This window comes from Bubalus kerabau, chromosome 5, assembly GCF_029407905.1.
Source record: "Bubalus kerabau isolate K-KA32 ecotype Philippines breed swamp buffalo chromosome 5, PCC_UOA_SB_1v2, whole genome shotgun sequence".
NCBI classification, from domain to species: Eukaryota; Metazoa; Chordata; class Mammalia; order Artiodactyla; family Bovidae; genus Bubalus; species Bubalus kerabau.
Window position 1 is genome coordinate 12973843 of NC_073628.1, and position 22391 is coordinate 12996233.

The following is a 22391-nucleotide window of genomic DNA, read 5'->3' on the forward strand; positions in this document are numbered from 1 at the left end:
CTTTCCCTTCTGGTTTCCTCAGTGTGTATGCCCAGCAGTGGGATTGCTGGGTCATAAGGCAGGTCTATTTCCAGTTTTTTAAGGAATCTCCACACTGTTCTCCATAGTGGCTGTACTAGTTTGCATTCCCACCAACAGTGTAAGAGGGTTCCCTTTTCTCCACACCCTCTCCAGCATTTATCACTTGCAGACTTTTGGATTGCAGCCACTCTGACTGGTGTGAAATAGTACCTCATAGTGGTTTTGATTTGCATTTCTCTGATAATGAGTGATGTTGAGCATCTTTTCATGTGTTTGCTAGCCATCTGTATGTCTTCTTTGGACAAATGTCTCTTTAGTTCTTTGGCCCATTTTTTGATTGGGTCGTTTATTTTTCTGGAGTTGAGCTGTAGGAGTTGCTTGTATATTCTCGAGATTAGTTGTTTGTCAGTTGTTTCATTTGCTATTATCTTCTCCCATTCTGAAGGCTGTCTTTTCACTTTGCTAATAGTTTCCTTTGATGTGCAGAAGCTTTTAAGGTTAATTAGGTCCCATTTGTTTATTTTTGCTTTTATTTCCAATATTCTTGGAGGTGGGTCATAGAGGATCCTGCTGTGATGTATGTCGGAGAGTGTTTTGCCTATGTTCTCCTCTAGGAGTTTTATAGTTTCTGGTCTTACGTTTAGATCTTTAATCCATTTTGAGTTTATTTTTGTGTATGGTGTTAGAAAGTGTTCTAGTTTCATTCTTTTACAAGTGGTTGACCAGTTTTCCCAGCACCACTTGTTAAAGAGATTATCTTTAATCCATTGTATATTCTTGCCTCCTTTGTCAAAGATAAGGTGTCCATATGTGCGTGGATTAATCTCTGGGCTTTCTATTTTGTTCCATTGATCTATATTTCTGTCTTTGTGCTAGTACCATACTGTCTTGATAACTGTGGCTTTGTAGTAGAGCCTGAAGTCAGGTAGGTTGATTCCCCCAGTTCCATTCTTCTTTCTCAAGATCGCTTTGGCTATTCGAGGTTTTTTGTATTTCCATACAAATTGTGAAATTATTTGTTCTAGCTCTGTGAAGAATATTGTTGGTAGCTTGATAGGGATTGCATTGAATCTCTAGATTGCTTTGGGTAGTATGCTCATTTTCACTATATTGATTATTCTTGTTTTTCCTTAGAAGATATTCCATTCTGAATGTAGAGTCATAAGTCTGAATTTTAAAGCCACTTAAGTAATTTGTTGTTATAGGTAGCTAGTCAACAACCTGATGCAATTAGATTTATTAGTCTTTGTTCTCAATTTGTTCAGTTCAGTTCAGTCCTTCAGTTGTGTCCATCTCTTTTCAATGCCATAGACTGCAGCATGCCAGGCTTCCCTCTCCATCACCAACTCCCACAGCTTGCTCAAGCTCATGTCCATCGACTTGGTGATGCTATCCAAGCATGTCATGCTCTGTCTTCTGCTTCTCCTCATGCCTTCCATCTTTCCTAATATCAGGATCTTTTCCAATGAGTCAGCATGTTTAGTGTGCATTCAGTCTTTAAATCAACCCACATGAATTAAATTTCTCTGTCCCTACTGCACTCCCAACTCTAGGCCAGAAACAAAAAATTGCAGAGACTGAAGGCTGATTCCCGCACATCACTGTGGAGATTTCGTTCCTTTTTTTTTTTTTTTTTTCCCCCCGGGGGGGGGGGGTGGAAATTAGTTGCTAACATTAAAATCCATAGATTGTACATAAATGCCCAAACTTTGATTCTCTTGAAAACATGGCCAACTTGCCTGATTTCCGGCATGGGTGAAGTGGAGGAAAGGCTGCTCCCAGTGATAAGGCCTGTGCTGCCCTGATTCCAACATGGCCACCTAGTCCTAGTATCATATCTCCCGCCTCCTGGGGCCATGAGCTTATGAGAACTAGACTTCTAGCTCTCTTAAGATAAAGACTACTTTTGTCTTGATCAACTTTGACTTTGAAACCTTTAGCCCAGAACCTAGCACACACTTCTTCCTTGTACAGTTGTTGGATGATATAACATATCTTGTGGAGGCATATGACATTTCTTCCAGTACTGAAACCATGCAATTGAAGTATTTCTCTGCCCTAAATCTTTGATGCAGACTGGCATCATAGGTGACCCTGATGTCTGCCAATAGACCCACTACCTTAAGCCAGTTGTATGTCCCTGGGCTGTCCCTGAAGTCTTCACTTTGCCATTTTTCAACTTATCCTCCTAGAAATTTCTTCTCCAGTGAAGACAGTAATGCATATCTCATGAAGTGGCTAGGAAGATGACATGAAACCACGAATGCCGAGCATGGCCCCTAGTATCCATTTTCATGCTGTTCTTAGCAGTTTTTTCTCCATGTAGGCAAGGTTCTCTGTCTTCTTAGATGTCCGTGCAGATCAGTTTGATTTTCCAGCCAAGCTTCAAGGAAGAGATTACAGTTCAGTTCTCTGTATTCTGAGAAGCTTCAAAGGCCACTGACCAAGGACAGTGCTGAAGGTAAAGATTTAATCAAGAGCTTTATGGGTTTTTATGTTTTGTTTTGTTTTTTTTTGTTGTTTGTTTGTTTCAGATCTTTTAGTGGCCTAAAGGGGAAAACTAGGGTAGGTCAGAGCATATAAAACTAGGGGCTCCTGGTCACCACTGCATGCTAAGAACCCAAACTTCCCTGAGTACTTGGATGCAGGAAAGAAGCATGAAGTGGCTTGTGCTCCTCGGGCTGGTGGCCTTCTCAGAGTGCATAGTCAAGTAAGTATGGGGACTGTAAGTCGCATTATATTCCTTTCTCAGATTTTATTTTTCATCTGATTATTCTTCCACCGATCAGGTTTAGAAGGGAATGGAATATTTCCCTAAGAGTCTTAAAGCTCAACTCTTACTTTCTGATAAGTAACTTGCTATAGGAACTGGATACCAAGGTCTTGGTTGGGTTGCAAAAATCTTTTGGTCCAGTCATGTCAAGACCTATTGAAAAAGCAACTCCTTGCAACTGTTCAGTGCACAGTCTATGCAGATGTAGATGTGGTCCTGTGGAATAGCACTTTCTACATTTTATTCAACATGTCCTCTTTTTTCCCTATCTACTTCAGTGTGTATATGCCTATGTCTACATCTCTGTATCACTGTCACTTATCTCTCCATCTCTTTGGAAGTCACTGGGAGTGTATTTCTCTTTGTGTTGTTTTCTTTTAACTTTTCATTTGACTCTTACTTCTTTCTCAAGCCTCTGAACTTTCCTTAATTTTTCCTTATATCTTGGATTCTTCTTTCAACTCTCTCTTCTCTTTCAACTTGGAGAAAGATACACTGTTTTATATACACTGTTTTATATCTGACAAGCAGTGTGACCACAGCCAACTCAGAAACCTCTTGCATTTCAAATTGCTCCCTTGTAAAAGAGGAAGAGCCCCCCCCTTCTACCTCCTTCCTTGAGATTCTATGAGAAGGAATGAGTTAGATGGCAATAGCAATGCTAATGGCTGTCATTGTTGAGACTGGAAGATCCCCTGGAGAAGGAAATGGCAATGCACTCCAGTATTCTTGCTCGGAAAATCCCATGGATTGAGGAGCCTAGTAGGCTACAGTCCATGTGGTCTCAGGAGTCGAACACGACTTCACTTTCACTTTCGCTTTATATACATCACTTCACTTATCCCCAAGATATCCTATTTGGAGGGTTTGTATTGTTACATTCTACCATTTTACCAAAGGGGAGACTGAGACACCACATGGTCATATGGCTTACCTAAGATTGCAGAATAGAACCTGTATTGAAATCTATGTCTTTGCCATAGTATATGCATATAATTCTGATAATAATGTGCTTCATAAAAATGATTAGAAAATACACAGGGCCATTACAATGACAGTTCTATCTTAACACTGACAGCTAATTGTAGCATCTTCTTTGTTTTCTTTGTCAAATGCTCGGTGGAAGAATACCTCTAAGGAGAGTGAAGACCATGAAAAAAACCCTTAGTGGAAAAAACATGCTGAACAATTTCCTGAAGGAGCATGCTTACAGATTGTCCCAGATTTCTTTTCGTTGCTCTAATCTAACTAGTCACCCGCTGAGAAACATCAAGGATGTATTTTGGGAGGATGGTGCCCCACAGTGCCCCCTGGTGCTCTAGCCTAGCACTGGGGCTTATCTGGAGGTGCCAGGTGGGATGATGTGGATGAGGTTCCTGCAGGAGGCAGAGACACTGGAAAACAGGGGCCCCGCAACCAGAGGAGAAGGCACTCTCATCCTCAACTCTTGGTCATTGTGACTGGGCCCAGCAATTACCAGGTGGCAGGTAAATATCCATTTCTGTGTCAAAGATGTGTCATTTGTTTGAGGGTGATTGTTCCTTCTGAATTAATTGAGTCACTCAGTTACAGATGAAGAGTGAACCATCACTGATCAAAAGGTAGAACCAACTGAAGAGCAACTGTGAATCCCCAGGCAGAGGATTTCAGTTTCCACAGATGCAAGAACTACAGCACTAAAAAATACTGAACCTGTATTCTGTGTATGGACATAAGAATCACTGTGGTTACTGTTTTTAAATTAGGAAAAGGGCTTATTTTGTCTTCAAGAATGCCCATGCCAGCCTGAGAGATAGTAAAAGGGTAAATACATGTCAAATGAAAGGGTCACCTGTGTGGTGTTGATTGGATGTGGTCTGAGTTTGGAGGGAGTGGCTGGGGTTGATCAAGAAGGACCTCCTCGAGACGTGGGTGCTAAGGCTGGGTTTGAAGAGACTACAGAGCTGCTCAAATGAAGGCACAAGGACTTCCCTGGGTGTCCAGTGGTCCTGAAGGCCCAGTGGTTATGCCTATGGGATTCCCATGCAGGAGGAACCACTTCAATGCCTGGTCATAGAGTCAATATCCTGCATACAATGTAGCACAGGAAAAATATATCAAATGAAGATACCTCTGTGACCAAAGCCTGTGAGCTGCACGGTGGTTAGAAAGTGATCTTAAGAGATATGTGACACCCAGAGGGAGGCAGCAGTTTGAGAATAGAGGGTAGCCAGTTCTGCACTAACCCACTCCCTCCTGCTCCCTGTAGTTGGTCTACCTGGCTAGTATCACCATTGGAACACCCCCTCAGGAGTTCCAGGTTTTCCTTGACACAGGCTCATCTGACTTGTGAGTGCCCTCTGACTTTTGCACCAGCCCAGCCTGTTGTGAGTACAGACACCCCATACCCGGACCATCCTTCACTTGCCCTGCCACCCTGTTTCCATCCTTTGCATCTGATGACACTCATCTCTTGTGTCTACAGCTACACAGGTTAGATTCAGACATCTTCAGTCTTCCACCTTCCAGCTTACCAATAAGACGTTCAGCCTCAACTATGGATCTGGGAGAATTAAAGGAATTGTTGCTCACGACACAGTTCAGGTAACAGTGTAACATATGCTGAGTCAGGACTGGCTAGGGAGTGGCCACTGCTTGCCAAACAAATGCAGGACCATCTGGTAGGACCCTTCCTAGCCTAACTCCCATAGATATTGGTCATCTTATCCACAGGATCATGTCTCTGGGGAGGCAGTGCCCGTGGTCACACATAAGCAAAAGGATTAGCTAATCCAGAGAGTGGTTTGAGGTGTGGACTTGCAGCTCCTCTGCCCATGAGCAGTTCAAGGTTCATTTTGCTGGGAGTGAGAAAAAAGGATAAAAGCACCCACTTTTATATTCACACACTGTTCCAGGCACTTTCAGGTGATAACTGGTTTAATCTGCAACAATGCCACACCACAGTTACTCTGATTAGCTTATGAGACGTATGAAGAAACTGAAGTGCAGACAGCAAGGTCCTTCCTGAGGGTACACATGTGGTAAAAGGTGGAGTTAGGCTGGCTTTTCAGGACTGAATTTGTTGTGGGGTGTTTGTGAACAGGATAAAACTCATCTGAGGACCCTCGGTGCAGTCAAGGGCTTCAGGTATCCAGAGTGGGAAACTGGTGGCCTGAGAAGTCAAGGGGCCTGATAAATGATTTTTCACTCTAGAGGACCTTTGAGAGTCTAAAAAACCTATGGTCTGCCTCCCCCAAAATACTTGAGTAGTCCCGCTCTCTCTTTTCTCTCTCATACACACTCAGAGAAATGTACACATATCCCCAAAAGTGATTTCCACAGGCAGTAATTTCATAGAACCCTGCAAGCAAGATTGTGTTTTCGGCTTCTGTCTTCCTGGACAGATGCAGAATCCACAGTACATTACAGAGAATGCAGTCCATTCCTGTCCTTAGGTCACAGTGATGTCAAAGAGAAGGCTAGCTTGCTCTCGATTGTTTTGTCCATAATGTGGCACCAATGGGACCTGGCGTGACTCTTGGTTGCCCCACCTGTAGAGAAGCCACAAGGCCAAAATGACTCACTCAGGTGGTGTTTTTCAGAGGGGCAGATGTTATAAAATTCACAGCCTCTCTCAAATGGAACCCAAATTCCCCTCCCAGCTTGATCTCACTGTCTGTCGGGCACTGAAGACAGAGCCCAGCTTCAATTCTTCGCTGAGGATCTAATGGCAATGCATCCCAGCCCAGTCCTAGCCCCACTTAATGTATCTGTAAGTGGGAACACTCTTCTTTCCCACAGATTGGGGACTTTGTAAGCACTGACCAGCCGTTTTGTCTAAGCATGGCAGAATACGGGTCTGAGCATATACCTTTTGATGGCATCTTGGGCTTGAACTACCCCAGTGTATCTTCTTCTGGAGCAATCCCCATCTTTGACAAGCTGAAGAATCAAGGTGCCATTTCTGAGCCTGTTTTTGCCTTCTACTTGAGCAAGTAAGTGTGAGATGGACAATCCCTTTCACCAAATTAGCTGTAGGATGCTTTCAGTTACACAAAAATTATAGAACACTCGATAAAGAAGTATCCTGAGAGATAATCTAACCCAGGATAACTATGGACCCAGGACCCTACCTGGCTTCACCCCTGGCCTTTAGAAATAAAAGTTTATTGGAACTCAAGCCTACTTCTGGGCTCAAGACCAGTAACTTGGTCTAGCAGGGTGAGTGAGGAGGAAGGCTAATGGAAGGCAACAGGAAACAAGTTGAAGGAAAATGCATTAGGATTTGCTTATGAATTTGATCAGGAAGTAAGGAGAAGGATGGTGGATATCTTTCCTTCCTCATTAGCATTTCACTGGGAGCCCAGGACCAGCCACCTGATTTGTAGGAGCCAGTGAGAAATGAAAGTGTGGGACACAAAATTATGGAACCCCTTGTTCAAGAAATATGAGGCATTTCAAGACAGGGAGAGCAGAGGTTGGGTCCCTTCTGAGTTTGGGGCCCTTTAGAAAGTAGAGATCACAGGCCATTGGAGCCAATGCTGGGTGACTTGAACCCACACCCTTAGAACTCCCAGGCCTTGATTTTCCTGAAAAATGACAAGGTGGACAAGGGGAACGCCAAAACACTTCAGCACCCTGTCCTCTGAGGGTGTCTGAGCACTCAGGTCGCTGGAGGTCCAGGGTGTCTTCAGAAGACATAGTGGGTGGAGCCCAGCCAAGTGATTCACTTTTTAACCTCTTCTGTGCCACTCATTAGCCAGTAACAGACTTCAATCTGTATCTCAATCTCTCCTAGACTCGATTTCTGCATCTGTACATGGGGGCCTTATTAGGGCCTTGATGGGTGGACAAGCACAGCTCTCAGACAGTGCTGTTGTTACTGTCCTCCAAGGATTGCCCCCCCTCTTCTCTATACAGAGATGGGCAGGAGGGCAGTGTGGTGATGTTTGGTGGGGTGGACCACCGCTACTACAAGGGAGAGCTCAACTGGGTACCATTGATCCAAGCGGGTAACTGGATTATACACATGGACAGGTAAGCCTCTCCCTCTGATGGTCAGCCCAAGTGAGGCTCCCACTACTGTTCATGGACACAGGCAGACAAACACAAATGCATTCTCAGACACACAGTCACACAGATATATACACCAACCACAATGACACAGACAGACACACAGAAACATGGAAACACACAAGCAGACACATAAAAACATACACAGCAACACATAAAATCATGCATAGCTAGTCACAGAAACACAAGCACACACAAAGAAACATGCAAACACACATACAAACAAACACACAAGCACAGAGATAAACAAACACACAAGCACAGAGATATCCAAACAACCCATGGGTTCATAATCCCCAGGCCTTCTGAGCATCGCTCAGATCAGGGTTCTAAAAGGCACCAGAGAGGTCTGTGTAGCTGGGAGAAGGCTGCACCCACTGTCCTTTGAGGTGGGGAGCATGGTTAGAGGACTCCACAGTGTGGTGAACAGAGGATCAGTGGGAATATCTCCAGCCTGAACAGAGTTATGGTAAGATGACTGACTGTCCAGGGCTACCTAGGACATAGGAAATTCTCAGTACAGATAAATGTCAGTTAAAAAACAGGAACAGTCCTGAGAAAATGGGGAAAATTGGTCTTCTTAGGGAGCAGCTTCCCAGCAGTGGAGAGAGGTTGGCTGCAGTCTTAAGACATGAAAGCAACTAATAGAAAAGACACGTCAAGTTCTTGGGCACACAGTGGGACAGGGGCTATTACAGAGGATCAGAAAGGTGGGATCCAGGAGTGACCTGAGGACAAGAGGCATAATTGATAGGATTTTGTGTGATACCCTCAGACACAAGTTGGCCTGTACTTTGGAGTTTCTATGGGCTAGTCATATATTTCCTGGCCAGGGTCTCAGGGTCTGAGCTGGTTGTAGGAGCAGTGCTAGGAGACATCCTCTCCCAGAGGAGCCCCTCGCTCCCCCTACTGTGAGAATCTGCTGCCCCTGTTAATCTCCATCTTCACTCTGTGTGCGACCTGTTATTTGTTCCCCACCAGATACAGCTCTCTAGAGGTTACTTATTGTTTTCTAAGTTATCCTTCACTCATTGAATTGACAAGCATTGGGCATCCACTGTGCGACAGGCACTTTAGGGAAGAAAGGAGAATAAAACTCGCCCTCACATCTAAGAAGGCAGATGTACATGAAGTGACTCGCCCACATACTGAATTGTGACTTTGGTACATGCTAGACATGAGGAGGAGAAGGCAATGACAACTCACTCCAGTACTCTTGCCTGGACAATCCCAGGGATGGCAGAGTCTGGTGAACTGCCCTCTATGAGGTTGCACAGAGTCGGATATGACTGAAGTGAGTTAGCAGCAGTAGCAGCAGCAGACATGAGGAAGGGTCTAGAGAGAGTGACTAAGACACGAGACTCATAAACACCTAGGCAAAGGCTTCCCGAAAACAATAAAATTAAGCTGGAATCTGGAAGTTGAGAAGAAATTTCCTAGTCAAAATGCAGTGGTCTTCTAGGAAGGAAGACCAGCTTGTGTCAAGGTACAAAACATCCTGGTGTATTCAAGTACTACATTCAAGGATGTCAAGAAAGGTACTGTGTCGATAGCAAAGGAAAAGAGGGTGAGAGACGAAGGGCTGTTTAGGAGACAGTCGGGAAGGGGACAACTCTGGGGAAGCTCAGAGTGACCTTGTTGCCCACTTTCTTCCTTTGTCTCTCAGCATCTCCATTGAAAGAAAGGTTATTGCTTGTTCTGGAGGCTGCATGGCCTTTGTTGACACCGGGAGAGCATACATCCAAGGCCCAAAACCACTGGTCGATAACATGCAGAAGCTCATCGGGTCCAAGCCATGGCGTTCCAAGGTGAAGCGTCATGCCCCAGGGTCACTCCCAGTCTCCACACACAATAAGGATCACCAGGGCAAACCTCTTACCCTCTCTCTCTAACAGCACTATGTTTCATGTTCTGCGGTCAATAAATACACTGCCCTCTATTGCCTTCACCATCAACGGCATCAACTACCCAGTGCCAGGTCGAGCCTACATCCTCAAGGTGAGGGGACAATACTGAGGGTTGGTTCTCAAACTGGAGCTTGCAGGAACCCTTGTGCTGCTACTGGGAGGAGGGCGCCCTCTGGAGGCCATGTCAAACCATTGCAGATGCTGCTGAACCCTGTGGCTGGGCCAGTGCCTCCCACAAAACCAATCACTTGAAAGTAAAGGGTCGTTTGGGACACTGATCTTCCTGAAATAAATGTGGAGATGCCACACCATATGGCATGGTGGGAGTCAGGGAGAGGGGAACACTGAGGTCCTCAGTCCTCAAAGAGCTTCAACTCAATCTGAACCCTTAGTTGAATGAACATGAATTTCAGCAGTAGCAGTCCCTGAAATAGGCCATGTTACAAGGAGAATGGCTGGGGAGAGTCCCAGTGTGATGTCCCAGTATAAGTTAACAGGCTCCCTTCCCTTTCAGAGTTTTCCTGGTTTGGATGATAAATTACATGGTCAGGCTCATTCTTGCCTGTATCTTCCCCTTGTTCCGGCCAGGTGCCTCCTTTGTGAGTTGGGGTACCCAACCCCTCTGGGGAGGTTGGATGCTAATGTGAATAAAGGGTGAACAGTGACTGCTCAGCCCCAGCACAGGGTGGAACGGGAGTTCAGAGCAGGCTGATGGGCTCAAAGAAGGCTTTGAGGAAGAGAGGGAATTTCAGGAATTCTAAAACCACAAACTCATTGAGCCATATGGAGGGTTGCTTGGTTCTAGGCAAAACTGCACTGGATTCCATGCAAATGGCATCTCAAGATGATCTGCACTGGGGCACTTGGGACTTACTCAGGGTGATGAGGGCTACGGACTGACCAGTGGGGATGGGGAACAAGAGTACTTTACCCAACCAAGCCTGGAATGGCCACAGAGGGTGAGTGTGGACTGAAGGAGGCTTTGCAGAGTTCCTGAGTTAAAGCTTCAAGAAATTGTTGTGGGCACTGCTCTATTTAAGAGGGATAACCAACAAGTTGTTGTGTAGCACAGGGAACTCTGTTCAGTTATATGACAGCCTGGATGTGAGGGGTGTCTTTGGGACCAGGATACCCGGATACATGCGGTTGAGTCCCTTTACTGTCCACCTGAAACTCAGAATATTGTTAATCAGCTATACTCCAATACAAAGTAACATTTTTAAATAAAGGACAGATTGTGGGGATGTAGCAGGAGAACCAGCACTCTCTTCAGAGAAAACAAGGAGCAAGAGTCAGAAGGAAAGAAACAGGGAGTGAGGAGAGCTAGGGACACACTTGTTCTTTTTGAAAAAATTATATTGAAATGTGGCTAATCTTCATTGTGGCATTAAGTTCTGCTGCACAGCAATGTGACTCAGTTATACACATAAAAATATATTTTTTCTTATTCTTTTTCATGTGATTTATCACTGAATGTTGAAAATAACTTCTTGTGCTCTACAGTAGGACTTTGTTGTTTTTCATTCCTCTGTTTCCCCAACTCCCACTCCTCCCCTATCCCACACCCTTCCTCATGGCAACCTCATGTCTTGGACCTCTTTGGTTGATGAACTCTCATATCCCCTGCTGCTGAGAAAACCCCTTGATACTTACAAAAGAGGGAAATAAAACAAAGAATTGTGCTGGGTCTGGATATTGGGGGGAGTCACCAAGGGCTCATGCTGACTGGTTTGTGTCTCTGATTCCCCCAGGATTCTAGAGGCCGCTGCTATACCACCTTTAAAGAGAGCCCATTGAGTCCATCTATAGAGTTCTGGATCCTGGGTGATGTCTTAATGAGGCTGTATTTCTCAGTCTTTGATCGAGGAAATGACAGGATTGGCCTGGCACGGGCAGTATAAATGCTTGGAGTGGTTCAGAAATCAATAAGGCCACTCCTAAAACACACTCACTCACACTTGGGCACTGCTGCCCAGGATGCTGGTGAACTGTGTTTGGTGGTCTGCACACCCTGTTCTCAGTAAAGAATAAAGGGTCTCACTCTTAATGGTGCTGAAACAAATGGTTGCCTCTGTGTCTGGGAGTGAAGGATCTAGAACCAAATCTGGATCAAAATTGAGAGAAACCCTACTCCACCTGCCTTCAAGGAAAAGTGAGACTCATTGAAATGATCCTGGGAATCCAGGACACAAGAATCAGAGCAAATAAAAAGATCTCTGTGACTGGACCCAAGAAATCAGAAGTCATCAGTTCTTTCTTTCTCTCCCTCGGGCTTTCCCTTCCCTCTTCTTTGATGGTCTTAGCTGACAACTTTCTTCCTTAAGACTTCTACACCTAGTGAGGGAGTCCAAGCTACATTCCCTAGGGTTCTATATCCTGATTGCATCTTCTAGTAAAGAAAGAAGCTGGGAGCCATTAGAGTTCAAGGGTATTCTCTGAATGATACACCTGAATTCACATGTACAGCCCGAGATCAGCCATCCTGGCAGGGCCATGGGGTCCTATGATTGGCTTTACATGGTCATTGGCCCTGACACAGCAGCACACATGATTGTCAATTTCCTCCAGAACTACATGACTGAAGCTGGGAAGAGGCAGCCCCAAGGATAGCGACTGGCAGATGGTGTAGGCCATGGAAGAGTTTGTGATGACCCACCAACTCCACCATCTCCTCATTCAGAGGAATTATAAGGGGTATAATCATCCCATCTCAGATGATCTTATCGCTGGACTTCTCCTCCAGGGGATTTTGGGTGAGGTACTTCATGCAGAGCTGGTTCCCTCTTGTTCCCACACCCGTCACAAGCTCTCTGCCACATATGCCTGCTCTGTCCTTTCCAGGCCTACGTAGTAAGTGGTGGCCTCAGTACAGGGCCCAGAATGTCCCTTCCTTGGCCTCCAATGCTGCTGGGGAGAATGCAATGCATGTATCCATGGGTACACAGAGCCTTCTGCTTTTCTGAGCTTTTCCATGGGTGAGGCTACATACTATTTGCTTGGAGCTGCCATGGTCAGGCACTTTTGCAGTGGAAACATCCATTCTTTACACCTGGAGGCCCTCAGTAGATGCCTCAGCTAAGACAGCAGGGGTCAGAGGTTGATTTCCTTTCAGATTGACTTGTTTGATCTCCTTGTTGTATAAGGGACTCTCAAGAATCTTCTCAAGCACCGCAGTTCAAAAGCTCAATTCCAGATCTCACATCTGTACATGATTACTGGAAAACCATAGCTGTGACACTACAGCCCTCTGTAGCAAAATGAGTCTCTGCTTTTTAATGCACTGTTCAGGTTTTTCATAGCCTTTCTTCCTTCCAAGGAGCAAGTGTCTTTTAATTTTGTGGCTGCAGTCAAGGTCCATAGTGGTTTTGAGCCCAAGAAAAAAAAAATCTGCCACTGTTTCCAATTCTCCCTCATCTATATGTCATGAAGTGGTGAGACTGGATGCCATGAATGTTGAGTATCTTTTGGTGAATAGTTTTTTGAATGTTGAGTTTTACACCAGCTTTTTTGCATCTCCTCTCCTTATCAATTGGTCTTCAGTTCTTTGCTTTCTGCTATTAGGGTGGTGTCATCTTCATTCTGTAGATGTTGATATTTCTCCCAGCAATCTTGATTCCATCTTGGGATTTATGCATTCCAGCATATCTTATGATCTTTCCTACATACAAGTTCAATAACCAGAGTGACAATGTATACATTGTCATGCTCATTTCCCAATTTTAAATCTTTTAGTTGTTCTATGTCTGATTCTAACTGCCACTTTTTGACCTACATACAGACTTTGAGGAGACAGGTAAGGTGATCTGCTACTCCCCAGTCTCTTAAGAATTTTCCACAATTTGTTGTGGTCCATACAGTGAAAGGCTTTAGCATAGTCAGTGAAGCAGATGTAGATGTTTTTCTGGAATCCGCTTGGTTTCTCTATGATCCAATGGATGTTGGCAATTTGACCTCTGGTTCCTCAAACCAGTTTGTACATCTGGAAGTTCTCAGTTCATGTACAGTGAAGCTTAGCTTGAAGGATTTTGAGGATTACCTTGCTAGCAAGTGAGATGAGCACAATTGCATGATAGGTTGAACATTCTTTGCAGTTGCTTCCTTTTGGATTGGAATGACTGACCTTTCCAGCATGTGGCCACTGGTGAGTTTTCCAAATTTGCTGCCATATTCAATTCAGCAGTGTTACAGCCTCATTATTTAGGATGTTTTAAACAGCTCAGCTGGAATTCCATTACCTACACTAGCTTTGCTTGTAGTGATGCTTCCTAAGGCCCACTTGACTTTATGCTCTAGGATATCTGGCTTTACATAAGTGACTCCAACATTGTCTATATCCAGGTCATTATGAACATTTTTGTATAGTTTTTCTGTGCATTCTTGTTCAGTTCAGTGAAGTCGTTCAGTCGTGTCCGACTGTTTGCAACCCCATGAATCACTGCACTCCAGGCCTCCCTGTCCATCACCAACTCCCAGAGTTCACCCAGACTCATGTCCATCGAGTCAGTGATGCCATCCAGCCATCTCATCCTCAGTCGTCCCTTTCTCCTCCTGCCCCCAATCCCTCCCAGCATCAGTCTTTTCCAATGAGTCAACTCTTTACATGAGGTGGCCAAAGTACTGGAGTTTCAGCTTTAGCATCATTCCTTCCAAAGAAATCCCAGGGCTGATCTCCTTCAGAATGGACTGGTTGGATCTCCTTGCAGTCCAAGGGACTCTCAAGAGTCTTCTCCAACACCACAGTTCAAAAGCATCAATTGTTCAGCACTCAGTCTTCTTCACAGTCCAAATCTCACATCCATACATGACCACAGGAAAAACCATAGCCTTGACTAGACGGACCTTTGTTGGCAAAGTAACATCTCTGCTTTTCAATATGCTATCTAGATTGGTCATAACTTTTCTTCCAAGGAGTAAGCGTCTTTTAATTTCATGGCTGCAGTCACCATCTGCAGTGATTTTGGAGCCCAAAAAAATAAAGTCTGACACTGTTTCACTGTTTCCCCATCTATTTCCCATGAAGTGATGGGACTGGATGCCATGATCTCTGTTTATTGAATGTTGAGCTTTAAGCCAACTTTTTCACTCTCCACTTTCACTTTCATCAAGAGGCTTTTTAGTTCCTCTTCACTTTCTGCCATAAGGGTGGTGTCATCTGCATATCTGAGGTATTGGCATTTCTCCCGGCAATCTTGCTTCTTGTGTTTCTTCCAGTCCAGCGTTTCTCATGATGTACTCTGCATAGAAGTTAAATAAGCAGGGTGACAATGTACAGCCTTGACGTACTCCTTTTCCTATTTAGAACCAGTCTGTTGTTCCATGTCCATTTCTAACTGTTGCTTCCTGACCTGCATACAAATTTCTCAAGAGGAAGATCAGGTGGTCTGGTATTCCCATTTCTTGAAGTATTTTCCACAGTTTATTGTGATCCACACTGTCGAAAGCTTTGGCATAGTCAATAAAGCAGAAATAGATGTTTTTTCTGGAACCCTCTTGCTTTTTTGTTGATCCAGCGGATGTTGGCAATTTGATCTCTGGTTCCTCTGCCTTTTCTAAAACCAGCTTGAACATCAGGAAGTTCACGGTTCACGTATTGCTGAAGCCTGGCTTGGAGAATGTTGAGCATTACTTTACTAGTGTGTGAGATGAGTGCAATTGTGCAGTAGTTTGAGCATTCTTTGGCATTGCCTTTCTTTGGGATTGGAATGAAAAACTGACCTTTTCCAGTCCTTTGGCCACTGCTGAGTTTTCCAAATTTGCTGGCATATTGAGCGCAGCACTTTCACAGCATTATCTTTCAGGATTTGAAATAGCTCAACTGGAATTCCATCACCCTCACTAGCTTTGTTATTAGTGATGCTTTCTAAGGCCCACTTGACTTCACATTCCAGGATGTCTGGCTCTAGGTCAGTGATCACACCATCATGATTATCTTGGTCGTGAAGATCTTTTTTGTACAGTTCTTCTATGCATTCTTGTTACCTCTTCTTAATCTCATCTGCTTCTGTTAGGTCTTTGACTTTTCTCTCATTTATTGTGCCCATCTTTGGATGAAGTATTCCTATGGTATCTCCAATTTTCCTGAAAAGATCTATATTCTTTACAATTTATTGTTTTCCTTTAATTCTTGCACTTTTCACTTATGAGGACTTTCTTATCTCTCCTTGCTATTCTCTGGAAGTCTGCATTTCATTGAGTATATCTTTCCCTTTCTTGTTTGCTGTTCATTTTTCTTCTTTTTCTCAGCTGTTTTCAAGACCTCCTCATGCAACCACTTTGCCTTCTCACATTTGTTTTTCTTGGGGATGGTTTTGGCCACAACTTCCCATACAATGTTACACTCCGTCCATAGTTCTTCAGGCTATTAGACCTAATCCCTTGAATCTATTTTTCATCTCCACTGTATAATCATAAGGGATTTGATTTAGGCCATAGCTTAATGGTCTAATGGTTTTCCTTCCTTTCTTCAATTGAAGCCTGAATATTGCTTGCTTCTGCCTAAGCAATAGTGCTAGATGACCACCCACGACTCCCTGTCGGTATGGAACAAAAAACACAATTTGAGAACTATACAGTGAAAGTCAGAAATAGATTTAAGGGACTAGATCTGATATATAGAGTGCCTGACGAACTATGGACGGAGGTTTTATGACATTGTACAGAAGACAGGAATCAAGACCATCCCCATGGAAAAGAAATGCAAAATGGCAAAATGGCTGTCTGAGAGACCTTAAAATATCTGTGAAAAAAAGAGATGCAAAAAGCAAAGCAGAAAAGGAAAGATACAAGCATCTGAATGCAGAGTTCCAAAGAATAGCAAGAAGAGATAAAAAAGCCTTCCTCAGCGATCAATGCAAATAATAGAGGAAAACAACAGAATGGGAAAGACTAGAGATCTCTTCAAGAAAATTAGAGATAACAAGGGAACACTTCATGCAAAGATGGGCTCGATAAAGGACAGAAAATGTATGGACCTAATAGAAGCAGAAGATAAAAAAAAAAAGGTGGCAAGTATACACAGAAGAACTGTACAAAGAAGAGTTTCATGACCCAGATAAACACGATGGTGTGATCACTCACCTATAGCCAACATCTTGGAATGTGAAGTCAAGTGGGCCTTAGAAAGTATCACTATGAACAAAGCTAGTGGAGGTGATGGAATTCCAGTTGAGCTCTTTGAAATCCTGAAAGATGATGCTGTGAAAGTGCTGCACTCTATATGCCAGCAAATTTGGAAAACTCAGCAGTGGCCACAGGACTGGTGAAGGTCAGTTTTCATTCCAATCCTAAAGAAAGGTAATGCCAAAGACTGCTCAAACTTCTGCACAATTGCACTCATCTCACACACTAGTAAAGTTATGCTCAAATTCTCCAAGCCAGGCTTCAGCAGTTCATGAACCGTGAACTTCCAGATGCACAAGCTGGCTTTAGAAGAGGCAGAGGAACTAGAGATCAAATTGCCAACATCCGCTGGATCATGGAAAAAGCAAGAGAATTCTAGAAAAACATCTGTTTCAGCTTTATTGACTATGCCAAAGCCTTTGACTGTGTGGATACAATAAGCTGTGGAAAAATTATGAAAGAGATGGTAATAACAGCATACCTGACCTTCCTCTTGAGAAACATGTATGCAGGTCAGGAAGCAACAGTTAGAATTGGACAAGGAACAAGAAATTGGTTCCAAATAGGAAAAGGAGTGTGTCAAGGCTGTATATTGTTACCCTGCGTATTTAACTTATATGCAGAGTACATCATGAGAAAACCTGGACTGGAAGAAACACAAGCTGGGATCAAGATTGCCAGGAGAAATATCAATAACCTCAGATATGCAGATGACTCCACCCTTATGGAAGAAAGTGAAGAGGAACTAAAGAGCCTCTTGATGAAAGTGAAAGAGGAGAGTGACAAAGTTGGCTTAAAGATCGACATTTAGAAAACTAAGATTATGGCATCTGGTCCCATCACTTAATGGGAGTTAGATGGGGAAATAGAGTCAGAATTTATTTTTGGGGGGGTTCCAAAATCACTGTAGATGGTGATTATAGCCATGAAATTAAAAGACGCTTAGTCTTTTGAAGGAAAGTTATGACCAACCTAGATAGCATATTGAAAAGTGAGATATTACTATGCCACCAAACGTCTGTCTAGTCAAGGCTATGGTTTTCCCAGTGGTCATGTATGGATATGAGAGTTGGACTGTGAAGAAAATTGAGCGCCAAAGAATTAATGCTTTTGAACTGTGGTGTTGGAGAAGACTCTTGAGAGTCCCTTGGACTGCAAGGAGATCCAACCAGTCCATCCTAAAGGAGATAAGTCCTGAGTGTTCATTGGAAGGACTGATGTTGAAGCTGAAACTTCAATACTTTGGCCACCACATGTTATAAGTTGACTCACTGGAAAAGACCCTGATGCTGGGAGGGATTGGGGGCAGGAGGAGAAGGGGATGACAGAGGATGAAATGGCTGGATTCGTTTTCCACCTAGTGCAGAATGTCTACCACGAGGCTGGCCCTCCATCAAAATGTCACCTGGTTTTTGCAGACTTAGCGCACTCCAGATCCCTTTCACATCCGTCAGTAAAATCTGGAGAACAAACTCAGTCAAAGCTCTCACTTCTGCAGGAAACAGCTTTTGTCTTTTTATTTTTTATTTATTTTTTTTTAATTTTATTTTATTTTTAAACTTTACATAACTGTATTAGTTTTGCCAAATATCAAAATGAATCCACCACAGGTATACATGTGTTCCCCATCCTGAACCCCCCTCCCTCCTCCCTTCCCATTCCATCCCTCTGGGTCATCCCAGTGCACCAGCCCCAAGCATCCAGTATCGTGCATCGAACCTGGACTGGCAACTCATTTCATACATGATATTTTACAGGTTTCAATGCCATTCTCCCAAATCTTCCCACCCTCTCCCTCTCCCACAGAGTCCATAAGACTGTTCTATACATCAGTGTCTCTTTTGCTGTCTCGTACACAGGGTTATTGTTACCATCTTTCTAAATTCCATATATATGCGTTAGTATACTGTATTGGTGTTTTTCTTTCTGGCTTACTTCACTCTGTATAATAGGCTCCAGTTTCATCCACCTCATTAGAACTTATTCAAATGTATTCTTTTTAATGGCTGAGTAATACTCCATTGTGTATATGTACCACAGCTTTCTTATCCATTCATCTGCTGATGGACATCTAGGTTGCTTCCATGTCTTTTTAGAAAACAATATTTGGTAACACATTCAAAATCTTGTGCTCCTTGCCTTGGATTCAAGGACTTGTACCAGAGGATGGAAAGCTAGCTTCCCCTTCCACCTAAATCTTTCTCTACTCCCACCAGGGCCAGAGGCTTCACTGGATCCTGTGCCCTCACTGGTATTGTTCAGCTGCTAAGTCATGTCTGACACTTTGTGATTACATGTACAGCAGCAAAACAGTCTTCCTTGTCTTTCACTATTTTGTGGAGTTTCCTCAAACTCATGTCCATTGAGTCGGTGATGCCATCTTATCATCTCATCCTTTTGACACCTCTCCTTGTACCAACAATATTTCCCAGCATCAGGGTCTCTTCCAATGAACTGGCTCTTCAAATAAGTTGGCCTAAATATTGGAGCTTCATCTTCAGCATCAGTCTTTGCATTGAATATTGCTCTATCACTTCCAAAACAAAACTCATGGTTCCACTCACCTAACAATATTGAGCATTGATAAGGTTTCATAGAACAAGGATATTGTCCCCTGGGAAATCCCAGCACTGCCACCCTACCTTTCTCCACCTGGCATAGAATTGCTTCCCTACAGCTTCTCTTGCTTGAAAAGGCCTACCAACCTGTCATTGTCAGCTATCCAGGAGCTGTTCCTTCCTCTTTCCCCAAAGATTTCTGCCTGCTCCCTGATTGTCCTCTGTATATCAGTTCAGAGGACTTGCTATATCATGCTAACTTCTTGCTATATCATGGTGTGCAGCACACCAGGCTTCCCTGTCCATCACCAACTTCCGGAGCTTGCTCAAACTCATGTTCATCAAGTTGGTGATGCCACCCAACAATTTTGTCTTCTGTCTTCCCCTTTACCTCCTGCCTTTAATCTTTCCCAGCTTCGGGGACTTTTCTAATAAGTCAGTTCTTCCTATCAGGTGGCCAAAGTATTGGAGGTTGAGCTTCAGCATCGTTCTTTCCAATGAATATTCAGGACTTATTTCCTTAAGGGTGGACTGGTTGGATCTCCTTGCAGTCCAAGCGACTCTCAAGAGTCTTGTCCAACACCACAGCTTAAAAGCATCGATGCTTTGGTGCTCAGCTTTCTTTATGGTCCAACTCTCACATCCACCATAACTTCTGGCAAAACCATAGATTTGACTATACAGACCTTTGCTGTTAAAGCAATGTCTCTTCTTTTTAGTATGCTGTCTATGTTTTTCATAGCTTTATCTTCTAAGGATCAGAGTCTCTTTTTTCACAGCCGCAGTCAATATCTGCAGTGATTTTGAAGCCTAGGAAAATAAAGCTTGTCACTGTTTTCATTGTTTCTCCATATATTTGCCATGAAGTAATGGAATGGGATGCCATGACCTTCGATTCTGTGATTGGAATTCCAGATCATCTTATCTGCCTTGTGAGAAATCTATATGCAGGTCAAGAAGCAAAAGCAAGAACTGAACATGGAACAACACACTGGTTCCAAATCAGGAAAGGAGTATGTCAAGGCTGTATATTGTCACCCTGATTTCTTATGTCCTTTTCATTATAGGGGACTGGAATGCAAAAGTGTGAAGTCAAGAAACACCTGGAGTAACAGGTAAACTTGGCCTTGGAATACAGAATGAAGCAGGGCAAAGACTAATAGAGTTTTGCCAAGAAAATGCACTGGTCATAGCAAACATCCTCTTCCAACAACACAAGAGAAGACTTTACACGTGGACATCACTAATGGTCAACACTGAAATCAGATTGATTATGTTCTTTGCAGCCAAAATTGGAGAAGCTCTAAACAGTCAACAAAAACAAGACCGGGAGCTGACTGTGGCTCAGATCATGAACTCCTTATTGCCAAGTTCAGACTTAAATTGAAGAAAGTAGGGAAAACCATTAGACTATGCAGGTATGACCTAAATCAAATAACTTATGATTATACAGTGGAAGTGAGAAATAGATTTAAGGGCCTAGATCTGATAGATAGAGTGCCTGATGAATTATGGAATGAGGTTCGTGACATTGTACAGGAGACAGGGATCAAGACCATCCCCATGGAAAAGAAATGCAAAAAAGCAAAATGCTGTCCGGAGAGGCTTTACAAATAGCTGTGAAAAGAAAAGAAGTGAAAAGCAAAGGAGAAAAGGAAAGAAATAAGCATGTGAATTCAGAGTTCGAAAGAATAGCAAGAAGAGATAAAAAAGCCTTCCTCAGCGATTAATGGAAATAATAGAAGAAAACAACAGAATGGGAAAGACTAGAGGTCTCTTAAAGAAAATGAGAGATACCAAGGGAACATTTCATGCAAAGATGGGCTCGATAAAGGACAGAAATGGTATAGACCTAACAGAAGCAGAAGATATTAAGAAGGGGTGGCAAGAATACACAGAAGAACTGTACAAAAAAGATCTTCAAGGCCAAGATAATCACGATGGTGTGATCACTGACCTAGAGCTAGACATCCTGGAATGTGAAGTCAAGTGGGCCTTAGAAAGCATCACTACGAACAAAGCTAGTGGAGGTTAAGGGATTACAGTTGAGCTCTTTCAAATCCTGAAAGATGATGCTGTGAACGTCCTGCACTCAATATGCCAGCAAATTTGGAAAACTCAGCAGTGGCCACAGGACTGGAAAAGGTCAGTTTTCATTACAATCCCAAAGAAAGGCAATGCCAAAGAATGCTCAAACTAACGCACAATTGGACTCATCTCACATGCTAGTAAAGTAATGCTCAATATTCTCCAAGCCAGGCTTCAGCAATATTTGAACTGTGAACTTCCTGATGTTCAAGCTGGTTTTAGAAAAGGCAGAGGAACCAGAGATCAAATTGCCAACATCCGCTGGATCATGGAAAAAGCAAGAGTGTTCCAGAAAAACATCTATTTCTGCTTTATCGACTATGCCAAAGCCTTTGACTGTGTGGATCACAGTAAACTGTGGAAAATTCTGAAAGAGATTGGAATACCAGACCACCTGACCTGCCTCTTGAGAAATCTGTATGCAGGTCAGGAAGCAACAGTTAGAACTGAACATGGAACAACAGACTGGTTCCAAATAGGAAAAGTAGTACATCAGGGCTGTATATTGTCACCCTTCTTATTTAACTTATATGCAGAGTACATCATGAGAAATGTTGGACAGGAAGAAACACAAGCTGGAATCAAGATTGCCGGGAGAAATGTCAATACCTCAGATATGCAGATGACACCACCCTTATGGCAGAAAGTGAAGAGGAAATGAAGAGCCTCTTGATGAAAGTGAAAGTGGAGAGTGAAAAAGTTGGCTTAAAGCTCAACATTCAGAAAATGAAGATCATGGCATCCGGTCCCGTCACTTCATGGAAAATAGATGGGGAAACAGTGTCAGACTTTATTTTTGGGGGCTCCAAAATCACTGCAGATGGTAACTGCAGCCATAAAATTAAAAGACGCTTACTCCTTGGAAGGAAATTT

At 43.4% G+C, this 22391-nt stretch overlaps 1 protein-coding gene across 1 annotated transcript; it reads left to right on the forward strand.

Moving 5' to 3' along the window:
• Window positions 1-2630: 2630 nt before the first annotated feature.
• Window positions 2631-11654, forward strand: LOC129653640 (pregnancy-associated glycoprotein 1-like). Its single transcript, XM_055583379.1, is given in 10 exon segments — window positions 2631-2731; window positions 3921-4071; window positions 5043-5160; window positions 5259-5377; window positions 6575-6768; window positions 7694-7810; window positions 9513-9654; window positions 9742-9765; window positions 9767-9844; window positions 11505-11654. Coding segments are annotated over 10 exon segments (1194 nt in total).
• The last annotated feature ends 10737 nt before the right edge of the window (window positions 11655-22391 follow it).